The sequence below is a fragment of the Otolemur garnettii genome, unplaced genomic scaffold (assembly GCF_000181295.1).
Source record: "Otolemur garnettii isolate 467f Iridium unplaced genomic scaffold, OtoGar3 scaffold00435, whole genome shotgun sequence".
NCBI classification, from domain to species: Eukaryota; Metazoa; Chordata; class Mammalia; order Primates; family Galagidae; genus Otolemur; species Otolemur garnettii.
The window spans coordinates 51,476-73,832 of NW_003852830.1; the positions used below are offsets into that span (position 1 = coordinate 51,476).

General features: G+C 36.8%; 1 protein-coding gene across 1 annotated transcript; it reads right to left on the reverse strand.

Moving 5' to 3' along the window:
• Positions 1-17,791: 17,791 nt before the first annotated feature.
• On the reverse strand, positions 17,792-20,444 carry LOC100951438 (zinc finger protein 679-like). Its single transcript, XM_012813994.1, has 3 exons — positions 20,430-20,444; positions 18,387-18,513; positions 17,792-17,895 (listed from the first exon to the last, which is right to left on the reverse strand). Exons 1-3 carry the CDS (start codon positions 20,442-20,444, stop codon positions 17,792-17,794), a joined length of 246 nt encoding a protein of 81 aa, XP_012669448.1.
• Between the last annotated feature and the right edge of the window lie 1,913 nt (positions 20,445-22,357).

Below are 22,357 nucleotides of genomic sequence, written 5' to 3' on the forward strand. Positions count from 1 at the left end.
TGGCAGGCACCTATAGTCCCAGCTACTTGGGAGACTGAGGCAAGAGAATCATTTAAGCCCAAGAGTTTGAGGTTACTGTGAGCACTGACACCAGGGCACTCTACCCAGTGTGACAGCTTGGGACTATATCTCAAAACACATAAATAAATAAGAGGGGACAAAATCAACAACTAGAGGCAACCTTCATCAAAAGCTCATGTCCAGAAAGAGAAAAGTTAAACTGAAGTGAAGTTTAGGAAATTGAATTTGGAGAGTTTAAGACAATGAAAAAAAAAAAAAAACAAGATACACATTATCCCCACTGTCGCAAACTTGGAGGGTGAGAAAGTGAACAGAGATCAGGTAAGGAGCAACTAGATAGAATGCACCTGTTGCCAACCAGGGAGGGAAATTTCCCCAAAATGGGGAGCCTGCCATAGGTTTTCTGTGAGTGAGCCAGGAACAAAGGACTTCATTGAGAGCCATCTAGTTCCTCTTCACCTGTTTCAAGGAATTCTCACCTCTGGATTCCCGTGCTGCTTGGGGAAAATGTGAACAAATTTTCCTCTGTAATCCCAAGCCCACAGCCCATCCTCCCCACTTTCTGGTTGCCTGACACAACACCCCCTACAGAGGTCAGGGTGTTTGACAATATCTCTGAGAAACCACTATATTGTGTGGGCCACTGAGTCAAGTGCTACCCATCTCCAGTTGTGAGAAGGAATTGTGGCTATGCAACACTAACTTGACACGGTGTGGAGTCTCCTGGCTCTCCCTTCTTCTAAGAGGGATCTTTTCTTTGCCCTCTGGAGAGCTCTTGCTCAGTAACTGTGCCCAGTGTCTCCTAGCACTCTTCCTACCAACTTAGAGACATTCCTAATCTCAGGTGACCTACCCTGGGAAGGTCGAGGTAGCAGATCCTCCTCCCCAGCCACAGGTGATAGCTGCATTGTACCAAGTCTACAAAGCAGCCTTTAGGGGAAAGACTGCAGCTTCTTTCAACTTGTTTTCACAAGGCGTGTTTGCACCACTGGAACAGAAATGATTGAAGCTACCGATGGATTTTCCTCCTCCAGCTGATGTTGGTGGGGGATCATAGGTTTGCACTGATGTCAATTTGTTTGCACAAGGGGGTGCCAGAATTGGTTCTATGTTCATAGATTCCTCTCCTCCAGCAATTACAAGTAGGGTCCATAGTGGTTCAAATTTTTTGCAGTAGGGACTCCAGTGAAATATGATGGCTTCTTTAAATTGAGTAGAGAATGGGCTGGCACCAAACAGAAGTAGTTTGTACTATCTTGTAGCCTCCCCCAACTCAGGGCCCATACCCAGTGGCCTGCCCTTCTGTGTTGCCCACTGAAACAGGAGAGATTAAAATTTATTCTCAGAGATACTCAAACAACAGCCCCCAGAAGAAGATCCATGAGGCTGTGGGGAAAGCTCCAGCAATTGGTAAAGGGGTGGTAACTTCCATTTCCTAGAACCTCCAAATCAGATCTCACACACCAGTTTTAGTTTTCAAATAGGTCTCTGGGGTACTACCTAATGTCCCTAATTAGATTATCTCTCAATAACTATTTAGGGACAACCCAACATTTCAGCTAAGAAAAATATAATTAATATAAAAAATAAGCTATAAATATATGTGGGGTAGAACCAGCAGAAGAATCTTGACAGCATGAAACATCAGACCAGATCAGTTCCCTCAAAAGAATATAAGAGAGATAAAGCAGAAAATATCATCCAAAGAGAAATCTTGTAAAAGTCAGAAATAGAATTCAGAATTTAGATGGCAAAGACATGAATGAAAGTAAGGAAGAGATGAAAAAAGAAATCCAAAAGTAGTCAAAAACTTGCCTCAATAAATTAGTGAAATTAAAGACAAAGTCACCAAACATCTGGCCATAAGTAGAAAAGGTACAGCAGAACTTAAGGAATTGAAAGAAATATTCAAGGAGCTTCAATAATGATATTCAAGGAGTTATAATGTAGAACATGGAGAAGAAAGAAATTCAAAAATTGAAGACAAGACTTTTGATGACTCGAAGGTCAAACATCCACATGATAGGGATTCCTGACAAGAAGATGGTCCTAAAAGCACTAAAGCTCTACTTCAAAACATCATGGTGTAAATTTCCCCAAACATTAAGAAAGTCACAGAATTAAAATAATAGATGGTTTCAGAACTGCACAACTCAATCAAAGAAAGGATCTCCTACACACATTGTAGTTAATATTGCCAAAGACAATATGAAAGAGAAAGTCCTGCAAGCAGCCAGGAGTAAGTAAAAGTCTTACCTACAAAAGGAAAAATATCAGGATGACAGTAGACCTTTCAGGTGAAACTTTTAAAGCCAGAAGAGGTAGTCATCCACCTTTAACCTTTTTAAACAAAAAAATTTTCAGCCCAGGATACTGTATCTTCCTAAAATAAGTTTCATATACAATAAATAAATCAAATGTTTTACTGACATGAAAATGTTGAGAAAATTTGCCACAACTACACCAGCTCTACAAGAAGTACTCAAACCCATGCTTCCAACTGACCAGCAAGATGATCCATCACCAATGTATAAACACCCAGAAATTTGAGAACAAAGCCTAGCTTCCACAGTGACACAAGGGATAAAATAAAGAAACAGACCGCCTCAAAACAAGAGGAACAAAACTCCACCATACCTATCCATTCTCTCAACAAATGTGAATGGTTTGAATTTACTGCTACAGAGGCACAGGCTGGCTGACTGGATAAATGTATATATCTTCTGTCTCCAAGAAATGCATATAACCTCTAAGGATAAAATATGACTCAGAGGGAATAAATGGAAAACAATATTCTAGGTAAATGGAAATCAGAAAAAAGCATGAATTGCAATCTTATTTGCATATAGAATTGGATTTAACAGAGAAAAATAACAAAAGACAACAATGAACTCTAAATACTGATCAAGGGACCTATACAACATGAAGAGATTATAATTGTTTTTTTTTTTTTTTTTTTTTTGAGACAGAGCCTCAAGCTGTCCCCCTGGGTAGAGTGCCGTGGCATTACAGCTCACAGCAACCTCCAACTCCTGGGCTCAAGCGAGTCTCCTGCCTCTGCCTCCCAAGTAGCTGGGACCACAGGCGCCCGCCACAACGCCCGGCTATTTTTTGGTTGCAGCCATCATTGTTGTTTGGCGGGTCCGGGCTGGGGATTCGAACCCGCCACCTTAGGTGTACGTGGCTGGCGCCTTAGCCGGTTGAGCTATAGGCGCCGAGCCGAGATTATAATTGTTAACATCTGTCCACTCAATCTAAATGCTCCTAGGTATTAAAAAAACAAATGCTAAATAATCTGGACAATATGATATCTTCCATCTCCATAATAATTGGAGATTTCAATGCCCCTCTGACAATACTGGACAGATCCTTGAGGCAGAAATGAAACAAAGAAATAATGGACTTAAACACAATCCTAGAACAAGTGGGCTTAATTAACAAATACAGAATGTTTCATTCAATAACACTCAACACACATTTTTCATCATCAGCCCATGCATTATCCTCCAAAATCGATCATATATTAGAATACAAAGAAAATCTCAAAAAAATTTTAAAAAATAGAAATTATACCATGTATCTTCTCAGGCCATCACAAAATAAAAATAGAACTCAATACCAACAGAAATACTCACACCTACATAAAGTCATTGAAGTGAAACAATCTTTAGATGAGAGACAGTTGTGTTAAGGATGAGATTAAGAAGTAAATCATTAGATTTTTTTGAACAATATGATAATGATAGCCACAAGCTATTGAAACCTGTGGGATACTGCAAAGGGAATCTCTAAGAGGGAAATCTATGGTGTTAGATGTCCTCATCTAGAAAACAAACACAGAGTAAGTTAACAACCTAATGGGCCATCACAAGCAAAATACCAAACCAACCAAAAAGAAAAAAAAAATTGCTATAGTTAGAGAGTAATGAAATAAAATTATAAATTAAAGAATCATTCAGAAGATCAGTGAAACAAAAAATTGGTAATTTGAAAAGATTAATAAAATTCATAAATGATTGCCCAAACTAACCAGAAGCAAAAAAGCAAGATAGATAATAACCTCAATCAGAAACACACAAAAAAAGGGAAAATACTAGATACCACAGAAATACAGAAGATCCACCACAATTATTACAAACCACTGTATGCCCAGAAATTGGAAAATATAGAGGAAATAGACCAAAACTGGAAAAAGACCACCTTCCTAAACTCAATCAGAAAGATCAGAAATTTTGAATAGACCTATATCAGGCACTGACATTATATCAAAAACACAAAATTTTCTAAAAAAGAAAAGTTCTGGACCAGATGGTTTCATACCAGAATTCTACCAAACTATATAATAATCTAATACACAACATAATAATAATTATGTTAGAATAATCTAAACACAACATAGAGAAAAGAGGAATCTTTCCTAACACATTCTACACAGTAAATATCACCTTGATTCCAAAACTAGGATAGCAGGCAACAAATACAGAAAACCTTAGTCCAACATCATTAATCAATATTGAGACCATAACATCCAGTAAGATCTGAGTAAACAGGATACAACTACACTTTAAAAACATTGCACATCCTAATTGAGAAGGCTGTATCCCAGGGATGCAAGGTTGGTTCAACATAAATGAATCAATAAATGTAATTCACCACATAAAGAATATAAAAAATGAAGACCATACGATTGTCTCCATTGATGCGGAAAAAGCATTTGAGAAAACCCAGAAATTTTTTTTGACAAGAACACTTAAGAATAGAGGCATAGATGGGATATGTCCTAAACCAATAGAGGCCATCTATCACTAACCCACAGCCAATATCATATTGAATGGTGTAAAACTGAAGACATTTCTGCTTAGAACTGAAACCAGACATAGATGCCTACTGTTGCCACTGCTATTCAATATAGTGCTAGATAAAGCAATCAGGCAAGAGAAAAAGATTAAGGGTATTCAACTGGGAACAGTGAAAGGAAAATCTTGTTCTTTGCAGATGACATGGTCTTATACCTAGAAGGCCCCTGGGACTCAACTATAAAGCTATTAGAGGAGATCAAGAAATGTAGGAATGTCTGGATATACAGAATCAATGTCCAAAAATTAGTAGCCTTTATAATACACCAATAACTGGCTGAGAATCAAATCAAAGACCTAATGTCATTCACAGTAGCTCCATAGAACATTAAATACCTGGTAATATAGCTAACAATGTATGTGAAGGAACTCTATGAAGACAACGATGAAACCCTGAGAAAAGAAATAGCAGATGTTAAAAAATGGAGAAACATACCATCATCATGGCTGGGAAGAATCAACTTTGTTAAAATGTCCATTCTACCTGAAGCAAACTGCTGATTTAATGCGATTCTCATGAAAGCATCAATGTCATATTTAAAGAACTTGAAAAAATAGTACTTTGTTTCATATAAAACCAGAAGAAAAACCCCACCTAGCCAATACAATTGTTAGAAATAAAGAATTTGTATTGGAGTCATCCATTACCTCTGGAGGCATTGCACTACTACACTTCAGTTTATACTACAAGTCTATTGTTAGCAAAACAGCAGTGGGTTGGCACAAAAATAGAGATATACACCTATTGAAAAGAATAGAGAACCTAGGGTTGAACAAGCCACAGATCATCACCTGATCTTTGATAAACCAAATAAAACCATTCACTGAAGAAAAGAATACCGATTTAATAAATGCTGCTGGGAGAACTTGTTAACCACATGTAGAAGACTGAAATTGGACCAGTACCTCTCACCTGTGACAAAAATTGAGTCCTGCTGGATAAAAGATTTACATTTAAGACCAAAACCAAAAATTCTAAAAGAAAGTTGAAGAAAACTCTTGACAAATAGACCTAAGGAAAGATTTTATGAACAAGACTCCCTTGGCATTGTGGAAATGTCAAAAATAAATAAATAGTATGTCATTAAGTAAAAAATCTTGTGGACAGCAAAAGCAAACAGCCTTCCTTCAGAATGGGGAAGATATTTGCATGCTATGAATATGACAAAAAATGATAACTAGAATCTACAGAGAACTCAAATTAATCAAGAAAAAGAGCCAACAACCCCATTCATAAGATGGGAAGAAACTTGAACAGAAACTTCACTGATGATGACAGATGAATGGCCAAAAAACACATGAACAAAGACTCATTGTCCCTAATCATCAGAGTAATGCAAATTTTGCCTAACTCCTGTGATGTTAGCCCACATTCCAAAATCCAAAATCCGTAGATGCTGACGTGGGTGTGGAGAGAAGGGAGCACTTTTGCCCTGCTGGTGGGAATGCAAACCAATTCAACCTCTATGAAAAGAAGTATGGAGAATTCTCAAATAACTAAAACTGTCATTCCATTTGATCTCACAATCCTATTACTACATGTCTATGCAGTGGGAAAACACTTATTTTACCATAAGGACATTTATACCAGAATGTTTACTGAAGCTCAGTTCACAATAGCCAAGACATGGAAGCAACCCAAGTGCCCATCAACTCCTGAGTAGGTTAACAAACTGTGCTACATGTATACCATGGATATAAGAAAAGATGGAGACTTTATATTTTTTGTGTTTAAGTTGAAACACATTCTTCTTAGTAAAGAATATAAAATTGTAAATTTGTAATGTAACAGTGTATGACAAAAACACTATTAACTGAACTTACTACAAGATTACCTGTTATACAGATAATACAGAAAACACGTATTGGAAAGAAATAAATCTTGAGGAATTAACCCTTAAGAAATGGAGGTCATTTAATTATCTAAAAAATAATCATCTTAAACATACTCTACATGCAAAAGCAATACACAGAGAATAAAATCATCAAAATTATGCCTGAGGAAACTAAGATATTAACAAAGAGATAAAAACTATACAATGCACCCAATCTAAATTGTAGACCTGAAAAATATCATACCTGAGTTGAAATATTTACTAGAAATTTACCATAGCAGACTTAATGATGCAGAACCAATAATAAAACATATTTGTTATACATATTGATTCATGGAAACAAAATTTTAAAAAGGAAAACTGAAATTAGGGTATAAAACTTACTAGACACAATCAAGTTGATCAATATATTTAAGAGAGGAATTCTAGAAGGAGAATACAGAGGGAAATGATAGAAAGGTTATTTGGAAAACAAAAGAGCTGAGAACTTCTCAGATTTAAAAGTGAAAAAATAAAGGAAAAGACTGCCAACTAAGAATCCTTCATCTGGGAAAAAAAATCTCAAAACTATTAAGAGTAGAGTATAACTGTGTTACCCCAACAAATAACTAAGTGAGGTGTTGGTTATGTTAACAGTTTAATGGAAGCATCCTACATTGTATATCAAATCATCACATTGTGCCCCATAAATGCATTAATGTACACACTTATGATGTCATAAAAAAACAAAGCAATTTTTTTTAAAAAACCTCAAAAAAAAGGGAAAAATTTCTCAACAGAAAAAATGTTGATGAGGTTTTTCTTCACTAGAAAAGTCCTGCACATGATGTTAAAGGTTGTCTACTATATTAAAAAGTGAAACAATGTTGGGTAGTATTACAAAAAACAGGAACATATAAGACTCTCTTTATAAAACAAATCTGTACAAAGATGTAGAATTCACTACTATAATAATGGTGCATAAAAGTCAAAATTCTGCTATGGAATTAAAAAAATAAATGTGCAAAAATTTCTTAATATATACACAAGATATTAAAAAGTTATAATTTGTGACTTAATAACAAAGTATGCGATTTATAGAGGTATAGTTTTTCTATTCACTTGAAGTAAATTGTTATTATACTAAAATATATTGTTATAACTTAGAGATATTTTGTGTAGTTTCCATTTCTCATGTTGATTACAAAGAAAATACCTATAGAAAATATAGAGAAAATAAGAAGAAATAAAAAGAAAACAAGAAGATAAACCATGTCACCGCAAAATCAACAAAACAAAAATGAGGGCAATGAGAGAGGAAATGAGGACAAATGTATCTAGAGTGCACATGGAAAATAAAAAATTGACAAAAGAAAATTTATTTCTTTAAATACAAATAGATTAAAATTTGTAATGAAAAATAAAATGGATGTATGGATAAACAAACAAGCACACAAGACCCTATAATTGGCCACCTACAAAGGATTCCCTTTATCTCTAAAATGTCAAGTAAGCTTAAAGTGATAAGATATAAATATTCTATGTAAGTAATTATGAGAGGATAATATGCTCATAATTAAACAAAATATGCTTTAATTCAAAAACTATTAAAAGAGACAAAGATTAATAGCTTATAATGGTAAAACGGATCCATTTAGCAAAAATTTATAACATATAATACAAAGATACACAAATGAAATATATACAGATATGCAAAATAAATAGGTAAATATATATATTTGCTTCCAAGCTCCCAAATACAGAGAGGAGTGTGCACAGAAATGTAGCAAGATATACTTGGCAACATAATTGTAAGAGACTTACAGACCTCATTTTCAATAATGAATAGGAAATAAGATAGAAGATAAATAAAGAAAAGTGAAAAAACATTCTAGACTGGTTAGATCTAAAAGCAGCATATTATGCAATATTCTTAATCATACTTGGCAAATCTTAGGACACATAACAAGTCTTATTCATGTGAAGAAGACTAAAATCATACAATGTACCTTTTTCTGACCAAAATGGAATGGAACAAAAAACAAAAGCAAAACAAAAACACACTCTTAAACACCTTCTTGCTCAAGGGTCAGGTAAAATAATATTGTTCAGATGTCTATACGGCCCACAGCAATAAAGAAATTTAATGCAATGTCTTTCAAAAATACCAGTAGGGGCTTGGTGCCTATACCTCAGTGAGTAGAGTGCTGGCCACATACTGGGTTTGAGCCTGGCCCTGACCTGCTGAACAACAATGACAACTGCAACAGAAAAATATCCAGGGGACGTAGTGGGCACCTATACTCCCAGGTACTCAGGACATTGAGGCAAGAGAATCACTTAAGCCTAAGACTTTGAGGTTGCTGTGAGCTGTAACACCACCGCACTCTACTGACAGTAGCATAGTGAGACTCTGTGCAAAAAAAAAAAAAAAAAAATTGCAGTAGACATTTTTGCAGAAAAAATTGCAGAGAAAAAAAGTCTAAATAGAAACCACTTGCCAGACCATCCTGGAGGGAAGGTAGAGTTTCATATCATGAAGAGAGAAGAGGAAATGCAGCTCAGGTGTAGATAATAGATAGGAAACACTAGAGGCTTCCAGGAACCACACAGGGGAAAATTACTAAGCAGAAAACGAAGGTAAAAATGAATTGGCAGAGAGAAAACACAGACAGGCTCAGATTCCAGTGAAGGAATAAAGGGAGGATTCCCTTCTGCTTCTTAAACTCCTTCAGTGTCCAGTGGACTGCCAAATTTCTTTGAAGCTTTTCCACCCTCATGTGTACTGGGCCAAGCAAAGAATAGTGAGGAAAACTTGCATGATCTCAGAACTTGGGCATTTCTTGTATGGTCTCCCCCCAAGTAAACTGACCTGAGAGGCCAGAGAACTGTCTTCTATTAAGGCACTATTTGTCTTCATTCTTCTCCTACCTAATGAAGCTGGGAAAGCACTTGGAGTCAAGAATTTGGTGGGGGGTGAGGGAGGGCAACTGTGACTCAAGGAGTAGGGCACTGGTTCCATATACCAGAGGTGGTGGGTACAAATCTGGCCCTGGCCAAAAAAGTGTAACAACACCAAAAAATAATTTGGTGAATGGCCATCTCTCTGCAGCTGCTTCATCCCACAGTCTGAGTTTTCCACAGAGACTGGGGGTCCCCATCATTCATCTTGAGGAGCTACAGGGGACCCAGGGCACCTGATGTGGGTGCTACCTGTCTTCCCAGATTTCACAGATATGCACATAGCTAGGTCAGACATGCAGGCCAGATCCCATATCCCTGGGCTCAAGCAGGTTGTGGGGAAACATAGTGAGAAGGATTAGGAGATAAACTTGGAAAGGTAGGGAACCCAGATGGAGAGATCTGATTGGAGAATACTGTGAGAGACTGAGACATGGTGATCTGGAATAGTGCCCATAGCCCATCACAAAAGTTGGAGTAGAGTGGTTCCTCTGTCAAGGAAGCGCCCAATGCAGGGTGACATAGCAAACAAACATTCAGGCCCCTCCCAATAAGGAGCCCTCCTGGTCTAGAGAACCTTCCCCGCCTTTTCTCCAAGCAGCTACCCTGCTTGGGCTGAGACATGCGGAGGCTTTCAAACTGTCCAAGCCCATGCAACCTAACCATGATTTGTTTGCTCCTACATTCACCTCTGCCATAGTGGAGATCAAACAACCTTCTTGGAGTTATAGAGACCCCCTCCTCCAAAAGTTGGGCATTCAAGTCCTGCTCCCAAGAGTCTACGTCTTACAAGAGGCACAAAAGAACATTTTGACAGTTGACTCTTCCCTGAAAGCATCAATCACTGACAAAAAGAACAACTCTACAGGAGCCATGATAGCATCTACCAATTCAAGCAAATATGGCATGGCTGATTCTAACTCATGAGTTCCACCCACCACCTTAGAGATTAAGCTGGGAAATCCAATACAATTTACACTGATGGAAAGAGGTGAAGACAGCAGAACAGAGGCAACCTGAGATGACACAGTTCATTAAGAGAGAAACAAAGGTTACAGGCAGCTCAATGTATGAGGGGTCTCCTCTTTCCACTACAAAACTCTGGGCTCATCAGGAAGCTGCTCAGTGTCAGTGCAGATACTGCACTTAAGACCAAATGTAGGGGAGATCTGGTGCCTGCCAATCCTAGACCTTTGCAACTGATAACATCCTGATCACACTGGTGCATGAAGCTAGGTCTGCTCAGGACCCACCTGCTAGCAGTAACTTTAGCGTCACCCTTGCCGAGGGCAGAAGAAGGTGAAGTTTCTTCATTGAGTTGAGCTCTGCAACTGGGGACTGAGCATTCCTCTTTCCCAGAAGAAAAGCTTAATAGAAGGAGAGTCTCTGATGCCACAATCATCACTTAGGATCCTTGGGTAACTGACTCAGGAAGTCCTACAAAAGCCAGTTACTGTATGGATTGAACCATGGCTAACAAACATCTCTGGTCCATCTATATGGAAAGTAGGCCACTGAGAAAATCCCCCGGCTGTGTGACTGGGCATTATCAATTCACAGGCTGGTAAAACAGCAACCCATATAGCAGCTCTGCCTCACAAAATTCCCAGAGCAATATCTGAAAATTTCACTGTGCCCATGTCTGAGATCTTGCTCCCATAGCTTGAAGAGTATTGATAAGTCGGAAACCTACCTTTGATGTTCCAGAGTTGTGTCTGGACTCCAAGACCCCACTACTGAGTACCAACCCCAAACATAGGGGCAGCAGAACTTCTCTGTCATCCAGTACTTTATTTGGCATACCCCAGCATTGAGCAGCTCTCACTCCTGAACTTGATTCAAGAGAGTCCTCATCAGAAGACACAGATGTCTTTTATGTCTATTAACCTAGAGCTGAGAGAAGAAAAACAAGAGGAGAAGAAACCAGCAGAAGAACACTGTCAACAGTAAAACATCAAAAACAACACAATGGAGTTATGGCAGTGAACTCCACCCAAAAAGAAATGACCAAATGAAAAAAAAGTCAATTTAGAATTTGGATGACAAATACAACAATTGGAATTAAAAAGAAAGTTGAAAAATAACACGTAGCAGCCCCCCAAAATCATGAAAGCAATAAAATTAGGAAAAGTCGTTAGACAGACTACATAAGAATGGATATTATAGACATTAAGGAAATGAAAGAGTCATTCAAGGAAAATCAAAGTTCAGTTTAAAGCTTTAATAACAGTTTGAACCAAGGAAAAGAAAACATCTCAGAGCCTGATGTCAAGGCTTTTTAGATAGAACAGTAATTGAAAGAAGCAGAGAACAGTGTAAAAAGTCCCAAGTAATCAGTGAGACAGATGTAAGATTATATGAAGGAAACTAACATTTGGATAATAGGTATCCCTGAAAATGAAGAAGAATGAGTTAAAGAATAAAAAACTTATTTGAAAAAATTATTAGGAAAACATACTTGGATTTGCAAGAAATTGGATATAGAGATACTAAGATAGACATAAAACACCAGAAGGATGCATAGCAAATAGATTAACTCTGAGACACATAGTAATCAAACTGACCAATGTCAAAATGAAGGAGAAAATTCTGCAAGCTCAAGATGGGAGAATCAAATAGCCTACAAAGGAAAACTCATTGGGTTAACAACACACTTCTCAGAAGGAACCGTATAATATTGAAGGGATAGGATCCCTATCTAAAATCAGTTTAAACTGAAGAACTGACAGCGCAGATTTTGTATCCATGCAAATGGAAATGAAAGAAGAATAGGTATAGCCACTCTCATATGAGATAAAATTGACTTTAATTCAACAAAGGAAAAGAAATACAAAGAGGGTCATTTGGTAATGGTAAAAAGAACTCTCCAACAAGAAGACATAAAAATTATAAACATATGTATTCAAAACAGGAGTACCAACATACATGTAGCAGATCGTAATAGACCTAAGCAAACCATCATAATTACTGGGGATTTCAACAGTCACCATCAGAGCTCAATAAATCATGAAAGTAGAACATAGGAAAAAAAAACACAAAGAAAGAAGGCAAAAAAGCAAAAACAAAGCTTAAACCAAACTCAAAATCAAATTAACCTAACAGACATATACAAACATTCTTTCTCTCAATTACAAAATACACATTTTTCTCAACAACAAAAGAAGTATTTCCAACATTTATCATATCTTAGGCCACAAAACAGGTCTCAACAAATTCAAAATAATCAAAATTATACCATGTATCTTCTCAGACCATTCCTAAATAAAGAAGACATCATTCACAAAAGAAAAATCTACTCAAATTCATAGAAACAAAATACTGCTAAATGATTATGGGATCAAGATAAAATTAACATGGAAATAAAAAATTCAATGAGGTAAAAGACAAAGGGGTGCAAGCTATCATTAGAAGACTGAAAAGATCAAATGGCAGGTGTACATTTAGATCCATGAGTGTTCTCCAAACTTTCTTCCAAAAGGACCGTACTAGCTTTCCACCAGCAGTGCAGAAGTGTTCCCCTTTTCTCCACATCCACGCCAACATCTGTAGTTTTGGGATTTTTGTGATGTGGGCTACTCTTACTAGAGTTAGATGATATTTCAGAGTAGTTTTGGTTTGCATTTCTCTGATTAAAGATGATGAGCATTTTTTCACGTATCTATAGACCATGCACCTGTCTTCTTCAGAGAAGCTTCTGTTCATGTCTCTTGCTCACAATGAAATGGGATCACTTGTTTTATTCTTAGTAATAAGTTTGATTTCTCTGTGGATTCTGGTTATTAGACCTTTGTTGTAAATATAACTTGCAAAAATCCTCTCCCATTCTGAGGGCTGTGTATCTGCTTTACTTAGTGTCTTTGTGGCAGTGCAGAAGCTTTTTAATTTCATCAGATCCCAGGAATGTATTTTTGATGTTGCTTCAGTTGCCCAGAGTGTCCTCCTCATAAAATATTCTCCCAGGCCAATTTTTTTTCTATTGTTTTCCCTGCACTCTAAGAATTTTTATAGTTTCATGTCTTAAGTTTAAGAAGCCCAAGTGCCCATCGACCCATGAATGGATTAATAAATACATCACATAAACAAATTAAAAAACAAAGACTATATCATTCTCTCAACTGATGCAGAACAAGCTTTTGATAATATCCAGCATCCTTTCTTGATCAGAATGCTTAAGAAAATAAGTATAGAAGGAACATTTCTTAAACTGATAGAGGCCATCTACAGCAAACCCACAGCCCATATCATATTGAATGGAGTAAAACTGAAATCACTTCCACTCAGATCAGGAATCAGGCAAGGATGCCCACCATATCCACCACTTTCAACATTGTAATGGAAGTCTTAACCATCGCAATCAGGCAAGAGAAGGCGCAATGAAGGGGATCCAGATAGGACCAGAGGAGATCAAACTGTCACTCTTCGCAGATGATATGATTGTATATCTGGGACTTAACTACAAAACTCCTAGAAGCGATCAAGGAATACAGCAATGTCTCAGGCTAAAAAATTAACGCTCACAAATCTGTGGCCTTTCTATATACCAACAACAGTCAAGGGGGAAAAAAATCAAGAACTCTCTTCCCTTTACAATAGTGCCAAAGAAGATGAAATATATGGGAGTATATCTAACCAAGGATGTGAAAGATCTCTATAAAGAGAACTATGAAACTCTGACAAAAGAAATAGCTGAAGATGTTAACAAATGGAAAAATATACTGTGCTCATGGCTAAGAAGAATCAACTTTGTTAAAATGTCTATACTATCTATAGCAATCTACAGATTTAATGTGATCCATGTCAAAGCACCTCTGTCATACTTCAAGGACGTGGAAAAATTAGTACTTCATTTTATATGGAAACAGAAAAAACCTCAAATAGCCAAGACATTACTTAGAAATAAAAAAAAATCAGGAGGAATTATGCTTCCAGAATTTAGACTATACTATAAATTGATAGTGATCAAAACAGCATCAAAAAATTAAAAATATATAACTACCATATAGCCCATCTCTTCAATGCTTTGTGCTGGGAAAACTGAATACTCACAAGGAAAACAATGAAGTTAGACCATTTTTTATGCCATTCCCCAAAATTACAGGTACATAAAGAGGTGTTCAACTTTAACAATCATCAGGCAAATGCAAATCAAAACCATGATGAGATATCACCTCATAACTACTAGGATAACAATTATCAAAAAGGAAAAGATAACAAGTTTTGGCATGAAACCTTAAAATTGTTTTAAAGTAAACATGTAGAAAAACTTTCTTGACGTGTCTTGCAATGATTTTTTTTGATATGACATAATAAGAAGTGGAACAAAAGAAAAATATCAGCAAGTTGGGCAGCATCAAACCAAAAACTTCTGCACAAAATAAGAAAATCTACTGGAGAAGAGAAAATATTTCAAATTACATATCTGATGAGATATTAATATCCAAAAGTATATAAGGAATTTATATAATTCAAAGGCAAAAAATCAATCATCATCATACAATTGAAAAATAGGCAAAAAATAGAAAAGATTGTTTTGAAGGAAAACACACAAGTAGAGAACAGGTACATGAAGAAATTTTTAACATTACCAATAATCAGGCAAAAGCAAACCAAAACCATGATGAAATATCCCTTAATATCTACTATAATGGCTAATATCAAAAACAAAATAGATAATAGGTATTGGCAGGAATGTGGAGAATAGCAGACCCTGTAAAATATTGCTGTTCATAAATTGATAGTCATCATACAGATCTGCTTAAAAAGTTAAAATTATATAACTACCATATAGCCCATCCCTTACTTATGGATATTTAATGAAATGAAATAAGTATCTCAAAAAAAATCTGCACCCCATGTGTATTCCAGCATTATGCACAATTGCCAAGATAATGGAAACTACTGAAATGGCTGTTCAGGGTGAATAAATAAAAAATTATGAGTACACACTCACCATAGACTATTCAGCCATAAAAATGATGAATATTTTGCAATTTTAACAACAGAGATGGATCTGGTGGACATTATGCTAAGTAACATATAGCTGGCACTGAAAGAGAAATACTGCTATAGGTAACATTAAAAAGTTGAACTCATAGAAGCAAAGATTACAACATGAGTTGCCAGGGCTGGGAGGCAGAAAATGTGTGGTAATGACAATCAAGGGTAGCAACTTTTACTTGTAAGATGAATAAGTCATGGAAAACAGATGTACAGCACCATGTTTACAGTTAAAAATATAATAAGGTATATAAATAATAATATAACAATATTTTGTAGGCTTAAAGTTTGCTAAGACAGTAAACCTTAAGTCTCACTATGAATAAATAGTTAATATGTAAGATGATGGATGCATTTACTACTTTGAGTGTATTATTTCACATTGTACATACATATCAAATTATTGTAAGTAATAAATGCAGTCATACAATATTATTTGTGAAAAAAATTTTACATTATACACATACACACACATTTATATATACAAACATACACATGACACATTTCTGATAATTTACTGCACAGGAGAAAATTATGAAATAAAAGTTATCAAAATATTAGGTATCAATTGAGAGTATAAAATATGGTTGACAGTTCTGAGCTTCTCAATGACATAGTATACTTAAGAATTGTATGAGGAGAGTAGATAACAAACTATATTATAGTTGAGAAATTTGGGCATAGAGGATTGAAATTTCTAAGATTATTTTATACTAGAAAAAAGAATATTTAGCAATAAAATAGTTTTAGATGTTTTTTGACACAGAGCTCCATTCTGTCACCCCAGGTAGAGTACCATGGCATTAACATAGCTTACAGCAACCTTAAATTATTGGGCTCAAGTGATTCAGCTGACTCAACCTTCCAAATATTTGAAACTACAGGCACATTAAATTTTATTATATATTTTTTAAAAATTATGTGATTTTATAAAATTAATGAGGCTAAATTTCTGTACAATCACTCTGAATCCTCCTTAAAAGTAAAAATCATAAAGAAGAAAACAAAAAAGCCTGAACTTCTGAAACAACTCTCAATATTTCTTCCATTCCCTTCACACATGTCAGACATGAAGGAAAAAAAAAGACTTTAGAAGTGGAGCTGGGCTTGGTGGCTGAGTCTGTAATCCCAGAAATGTATAGATCAAGGCAGGAGGATCAGTTGACATGAGGATTTTAAAATTATCCTCAGCAATATAATGAGAACTCATCCCCCAAATGATAATAATAATGGCAATTACTATTATTATTAGCTGGGCATTGTCATGCATGCTTGTAGTTGTAGCTGTTAAGGAGGCTGAGGTGAGAGGATCACTTGAACACAGGAGTTTGAGAATGCAGTGAGATATGCTCAGCCTTTAGACTCCAGTTGGGGCAACAGAGAAAGACCGTGTTAAAAGAAAAAAGTTATATATATATATATATATATATTTATTTATTTATTTATTTTAACATACAGCTCTTCAAAAATATGTGCAGGTACTCCCATATCCTCCAAACCAATGAAAATGCCATCAGACCATTTAGTCCCTTGTAACCCAGGAAAATACGTTCGGTTCCCAACTAAGTTCTAAGGAAGATCACTGCAAAGGGTAGTAGCGTTCTTAGAGAATTTAAGTGAACAAGACAGAAGATGCTCCTCTGTGAGAGAAAAAGACCTACTCAGCCCTCTCTACATAATTTCTAATAAATCAGAGCTTCCCAAACCACCTTTTAAAGACTGGATTTCTTTCGACCTTTGCCCCTCTGTGCTCTGCTATCTACCTCATTCCTAGGGTGACCAGATTTTACCATTGGTAAGGCGGGACAACATTGGGGGGGGCGGGGAGTGCGGCGCAGGGCAGGGCCTGACAACAATGCAAACTTTGATAAGCAGTTCTCGATAATCACTTCTCAGCAATTATTTGTTATTATTACAGTTTAACATTATAAAATTAACAAAAATAATATGAAACTCATATTCTGGCGAAATAGCCACATGGTAGCTGAAAACTGTATATTCCCTTCTTGTTCTTCTGCCCATTCGTGCATTCTTTCCAAAAATCGGGACTTTTTTAAAATTCCGCGGGACGCAGGACAAATTGTTCAAAAGCGGGCCTGTCCAGCCAAAAGCAGGACGTCTGGTCACCCTACTCATTCTCTCTCACCTACCTGGGTGTTTAGCTGTTGCCTCTACTCTCTTCACATTCCAGGGCTCTTTGCTTTGCTCCAGACACCTGATCAGGTCCGGCTTAGAGGCAGCAAGTCCTGTTTTATTAGAAAGAATTTGTATGAATGGTGCTGTAGATTATCCAGTTACCAATCTAGTACTGTCCTGAGTAAAGAAGAGAGAAGATTATAGAAAGTTCTACAAAATTGTTCCCCCAAATATTCTTTACTGACAGACTCTTTAGAATACTAACAAAATAGTTCAAATTGATAGCTCGTGAGCTCCTCTTTCTGCTGCCACTGAATCAATAATAAGTGGTGGAAACTGGATGCAGAAAGCCATTTCTAGACTTTCTGGAGTTACCACTACAGTGAAAGATACAGCATCAGCTCTAGAAAGGGGAAGGTTTATTTCAAGACAAGAATCTAATTTTTTTGTTTGTTTTACATCAACAAACCTCCAAATTTCTTCAAAAGCATGGATATAAAACATTTTCTTGTGAAGCAGAAATTCTCAAGAAGCAATCTACAGAAAAAGAAAGTGATACCCCTAGCGGGGAATAGGAATTGTGTATTGCAATTACCCTCACCCAGGGAGACCAGGTTTCTGTAGTTCTCTATCATCACATCCCTGTACAAATTCCGCTGAGCAATGTCCAGGCGTGCCCACTCCTCTGGAGAGAATTCTATGGCCACATCCCAGAATGTCAACAGGTTCTGAAAAAGACACATATTTACCAACTGGTCATAAAAAGAGTTCTTAATTTCAGAGGGAATATAAAAGTTATAAGAACTCTTTCTGACATGTGAGTGACTAGGATTATCTGTAAGATTTAAAAAAAAAAAAAAACAGCGATCTTTATTCAAGAAAATAGTCTTATCACTTTGAACCAAGTTTGAGATTGCTGTGAGCTGTGACATCAAGGCACTCTACTGCGGTGACAAAAAAAAAAAAGAAAGAAAGAAATTAAAGTTTACAAAGTAAAAAAAAAGTCTTGAAAGTATTTTCTAACTCTGAGGAATAAGGATGGCACAAGATTCATTAAAATAGCATATACATAAGATCTTTCTGGATGATAACAAAATTAAGAGCATCCAGACATATAAATTTTGAATACTGTATTTTTAGCATATAGAACAAGATGTAAGTATTTCTTATATAGATAAAAATGAGGAATTAAAAGTATCTCCCCAAATTTAATGTGTACAATAACGAATTGGGGATCTTTTTTAAATGCAGGTTCTGATTCAGCAGATCTGGGGTGAGGTTAAGTTTTCTGCATTTCAAAAACTTCACCAGTAAAGTTAAACCTTCTGGCCCAAAGAGAATCTTATGTCAAGGATCCAGGAAGTGGCAGACTTTAGTTTTATCTGACCAGTGAATAAAAATGATAGAATTCATTTTCCAAAGCAATCTGTAAGAAAAGAAGCAAAAAGAAGTGAAGCTTCTAGATTAAATGAGATAGTTTAAGAACATCAGTCAGCATATCTCCCCCAAGACATTTATTAATGATAAAGAGAAAAATAATTAACTTTATAGTGATCAGAGAGCAACTTAACCAAGTGAATGAAATTAACATCTACTGTCATGGGCCAATTTGTATTAGGTACCACTAAACACAGGAGAAGACAACATCACTGCTGTAGTAGTAGTAGTAACCAAATAGTAGTAACCAAAACATTAATGATAAAAAAATACTAGTTTTGACTCCATGCCTGCTCAATGGCTAGGGCACCAACCACATACACCAGATCTCAAGGGTTTAAATCCAGACCAGGCCCGCTAAACATCAATGACAACCACAAGCAAAAAAATAGCCAGGTCTTTGATGGGCACCTATAGTCACAGCTACTTGGGAGGTTGAGGCAAGAGAATTGCTTAAGCTCAAGAGTTTGAGGTTGGTGTGAGCCGTGACGCCACAGCACACTACTGAGGTGACAGCTTTAGACTCTGTTTCAAAAAAAAATAAGGAAAAAAATACTAGTTTTATGCAAAGTTCATGCTACAGACAGCTCGCATTTTCTGTAATCTCTAATAGTTTATTTCAATGGTTTGTCTTTAGTATCCTAAAAAGAAAGTATATTCTTATTTTTCTTCTTTTCAGAACTCTCTGAGTTACATTAGGCAATTAATGCCATTCACTGCCTGCATTTTCTTAGTCCTGTTCTGCATAGATTCTAATGGAGCATCCAGATGGAACCTGAACAGAGCATGTTCCCCTTATTCAGTCATTTCCCAGGATCAGGCCCAATCCCCAGTGGGAGTTCTGGACAGCCACACTTCTCACTATTCTATGTTGTCCTATGAACAAAGATTCACATATATTTTGTACTGTAAACAAAAATGTTCAAATATTGAACATCTTCAATATTACATGTTGTATATTTACTGGGAAACTTGCCCATGGCTTGTATAGGACTGGGACATAGAGAATGCTGTGGTACTTTGAGGAGAAGGATTTTACAGGGCTCCTTGATTATTATAATAAAAGGCAAAAAAGGAGTGAAAACAAACTCATTAGTAAAAACATCAAAAGTAAAGGAGAAAGGATTTGCAAATTCTACCTTCATAAGTTCCACATGACATTCCAGGAGGAATAGTAAACACAGCCCTTCACCTTTGACATATTTACCTGTGAACCAGCCATGTCTTCTTCTCCTTTTCTTGGTCTGGGATTTCTTTTCAGGTGAGATTGTCTAGACAAATTAGAATTATATTTAGAAAATAACCCTGAAAGGAATCAGCATAATCTTTTTACTTGCTTTTACAACATTCACAGGCATGAGGGCCTTCATAACAAGAAAAAACTACACTTTCTTCTCCTTTTTAATAAAAAACATCAGGAATGTGAACTCCTCATAGAGACTAAAATGTGAGTTTCTTCTTTCCTACCCTCAGGTGCCCTCCCTTCCCACACTACCAGCACTTTCTCCTATGGCAATGGGCATATGGACCACACTGATCAGCTCCCATCACACCAAACCAGAGCAGATCCTGGTACCTCCCTCTGAAATGAAGGCTGAATTCAGCTCTCATTAATGTAACTCAAATCACTTGTGCTTCACCTTGGCCCCCACCTAATAACACGTGGGGCACTTAATTAAAGCCACATGGATCCTTTCACAAGACTAATAGACAGAAAATGCGGGTAGAGCACAGGTGATGATGTTTTTACAAAGTGGCCATGTGATTCTAATTGGAAGCCTGGGCTGAAAGCCACTTACCTACAAATCATCTCTGACAAATGAGCATAGAAATCTTGTGGTATTCTGGGTTCTGCTCAATGTGATCTGCAGATGTGGGAGGGGTTCATAAACTGGCCTCTTCCCTGTCCATGCTGATGTAGCCCCCATACTCATTATCAGCAGCACTCAGCTGGAGACGGCACACATAGCACACAGAGTCCCTTATGCCAACATTTATCACAACATATTTATGTTTCACAGGGATGACCATTAATCACCGTTCTGTAATGTGACAGTCTCTGCTGGCACTTTAAGGTTTACTGTGGCTAGAGAAGGCAGCAGTATCTGAATACATCTGCATTTGGAAAACCACGTGTTCCCAGGCACTGATGCAATGTTTACTGAGCAAATACTAAGTGCACTGTGCTGGGAACCTCACATTGTGTGAGTTACTCCTAATAATGCCCAAAGGTTGGTACAAAGTGTCCAGTAATTCCCAATGTAAAGAACCTCACATTGTGTGAGTTACTCCTTATAATGCCCAAAGGTTGGTACAAAGTGTGCAGTAATTCCCAACAGAGTTGAAATGTGGTGCCAGCCTTTCTATTTTTTATCTCACAGTTATAATAGGTCCCTGGGCAAGATCTATAAAATTCTGGGCCCCCACTCCAAAAGGTCCTTTATGTTTACAAAGTCTATGATGATCTCTAACACTACAGAATAAGTCTCCCCTGGGGGCTTATGCATCCTCACCTCAAAGTCTGGCCTTATCTTCTGAATTCCAGGTGGAATCCAGGTCTTGTGTGCAGATTGTAGATGAGATCCTGCTTGCTCTGTATTCCTGGGTGCTGTAGTGAGGGAAGAAAAACAAGATTTTCCTAAGGATCCTGCTCTAATGCATTCTGAGGAGCCTCGGGCCTTGGATTCAGACTCACAGTGGCAGATTTAGGTCACTAGAAAGACAGGAATTTGGTAGCACCCATTGTATATTCCTTTGCATTTGGGCAAGAGGAAGAGACAGAAGAATAGTTTCTCAAATCAACTCAGTGCACATTCTCTCATCCCAGTTGGTGTTACAGACCTCAAGTCTCAGAATCATCTTCAAGTCTGAAGATTCCAGGTGCATTGAGAGAAAGACTGGAACTGCCAGTTGCCATCTTATGAGAGTGTTTCCAGAAGAATGCGATCTGAGTATGTTCTACAGGGGACAGAAAATCTCAAACAGGCAGAGAGATCTTCCTGTGTGCTCATGTCGGGAAAGCCAATTTCTGAGCTGCAAAATTATGAGCAAGGACCTCTAGTAATAAGCCTGGTTCGCTTCTTTTAATTTTTTTTAATTCTAAAAAGGTTTTAGAAAATATGATTAACATAAATA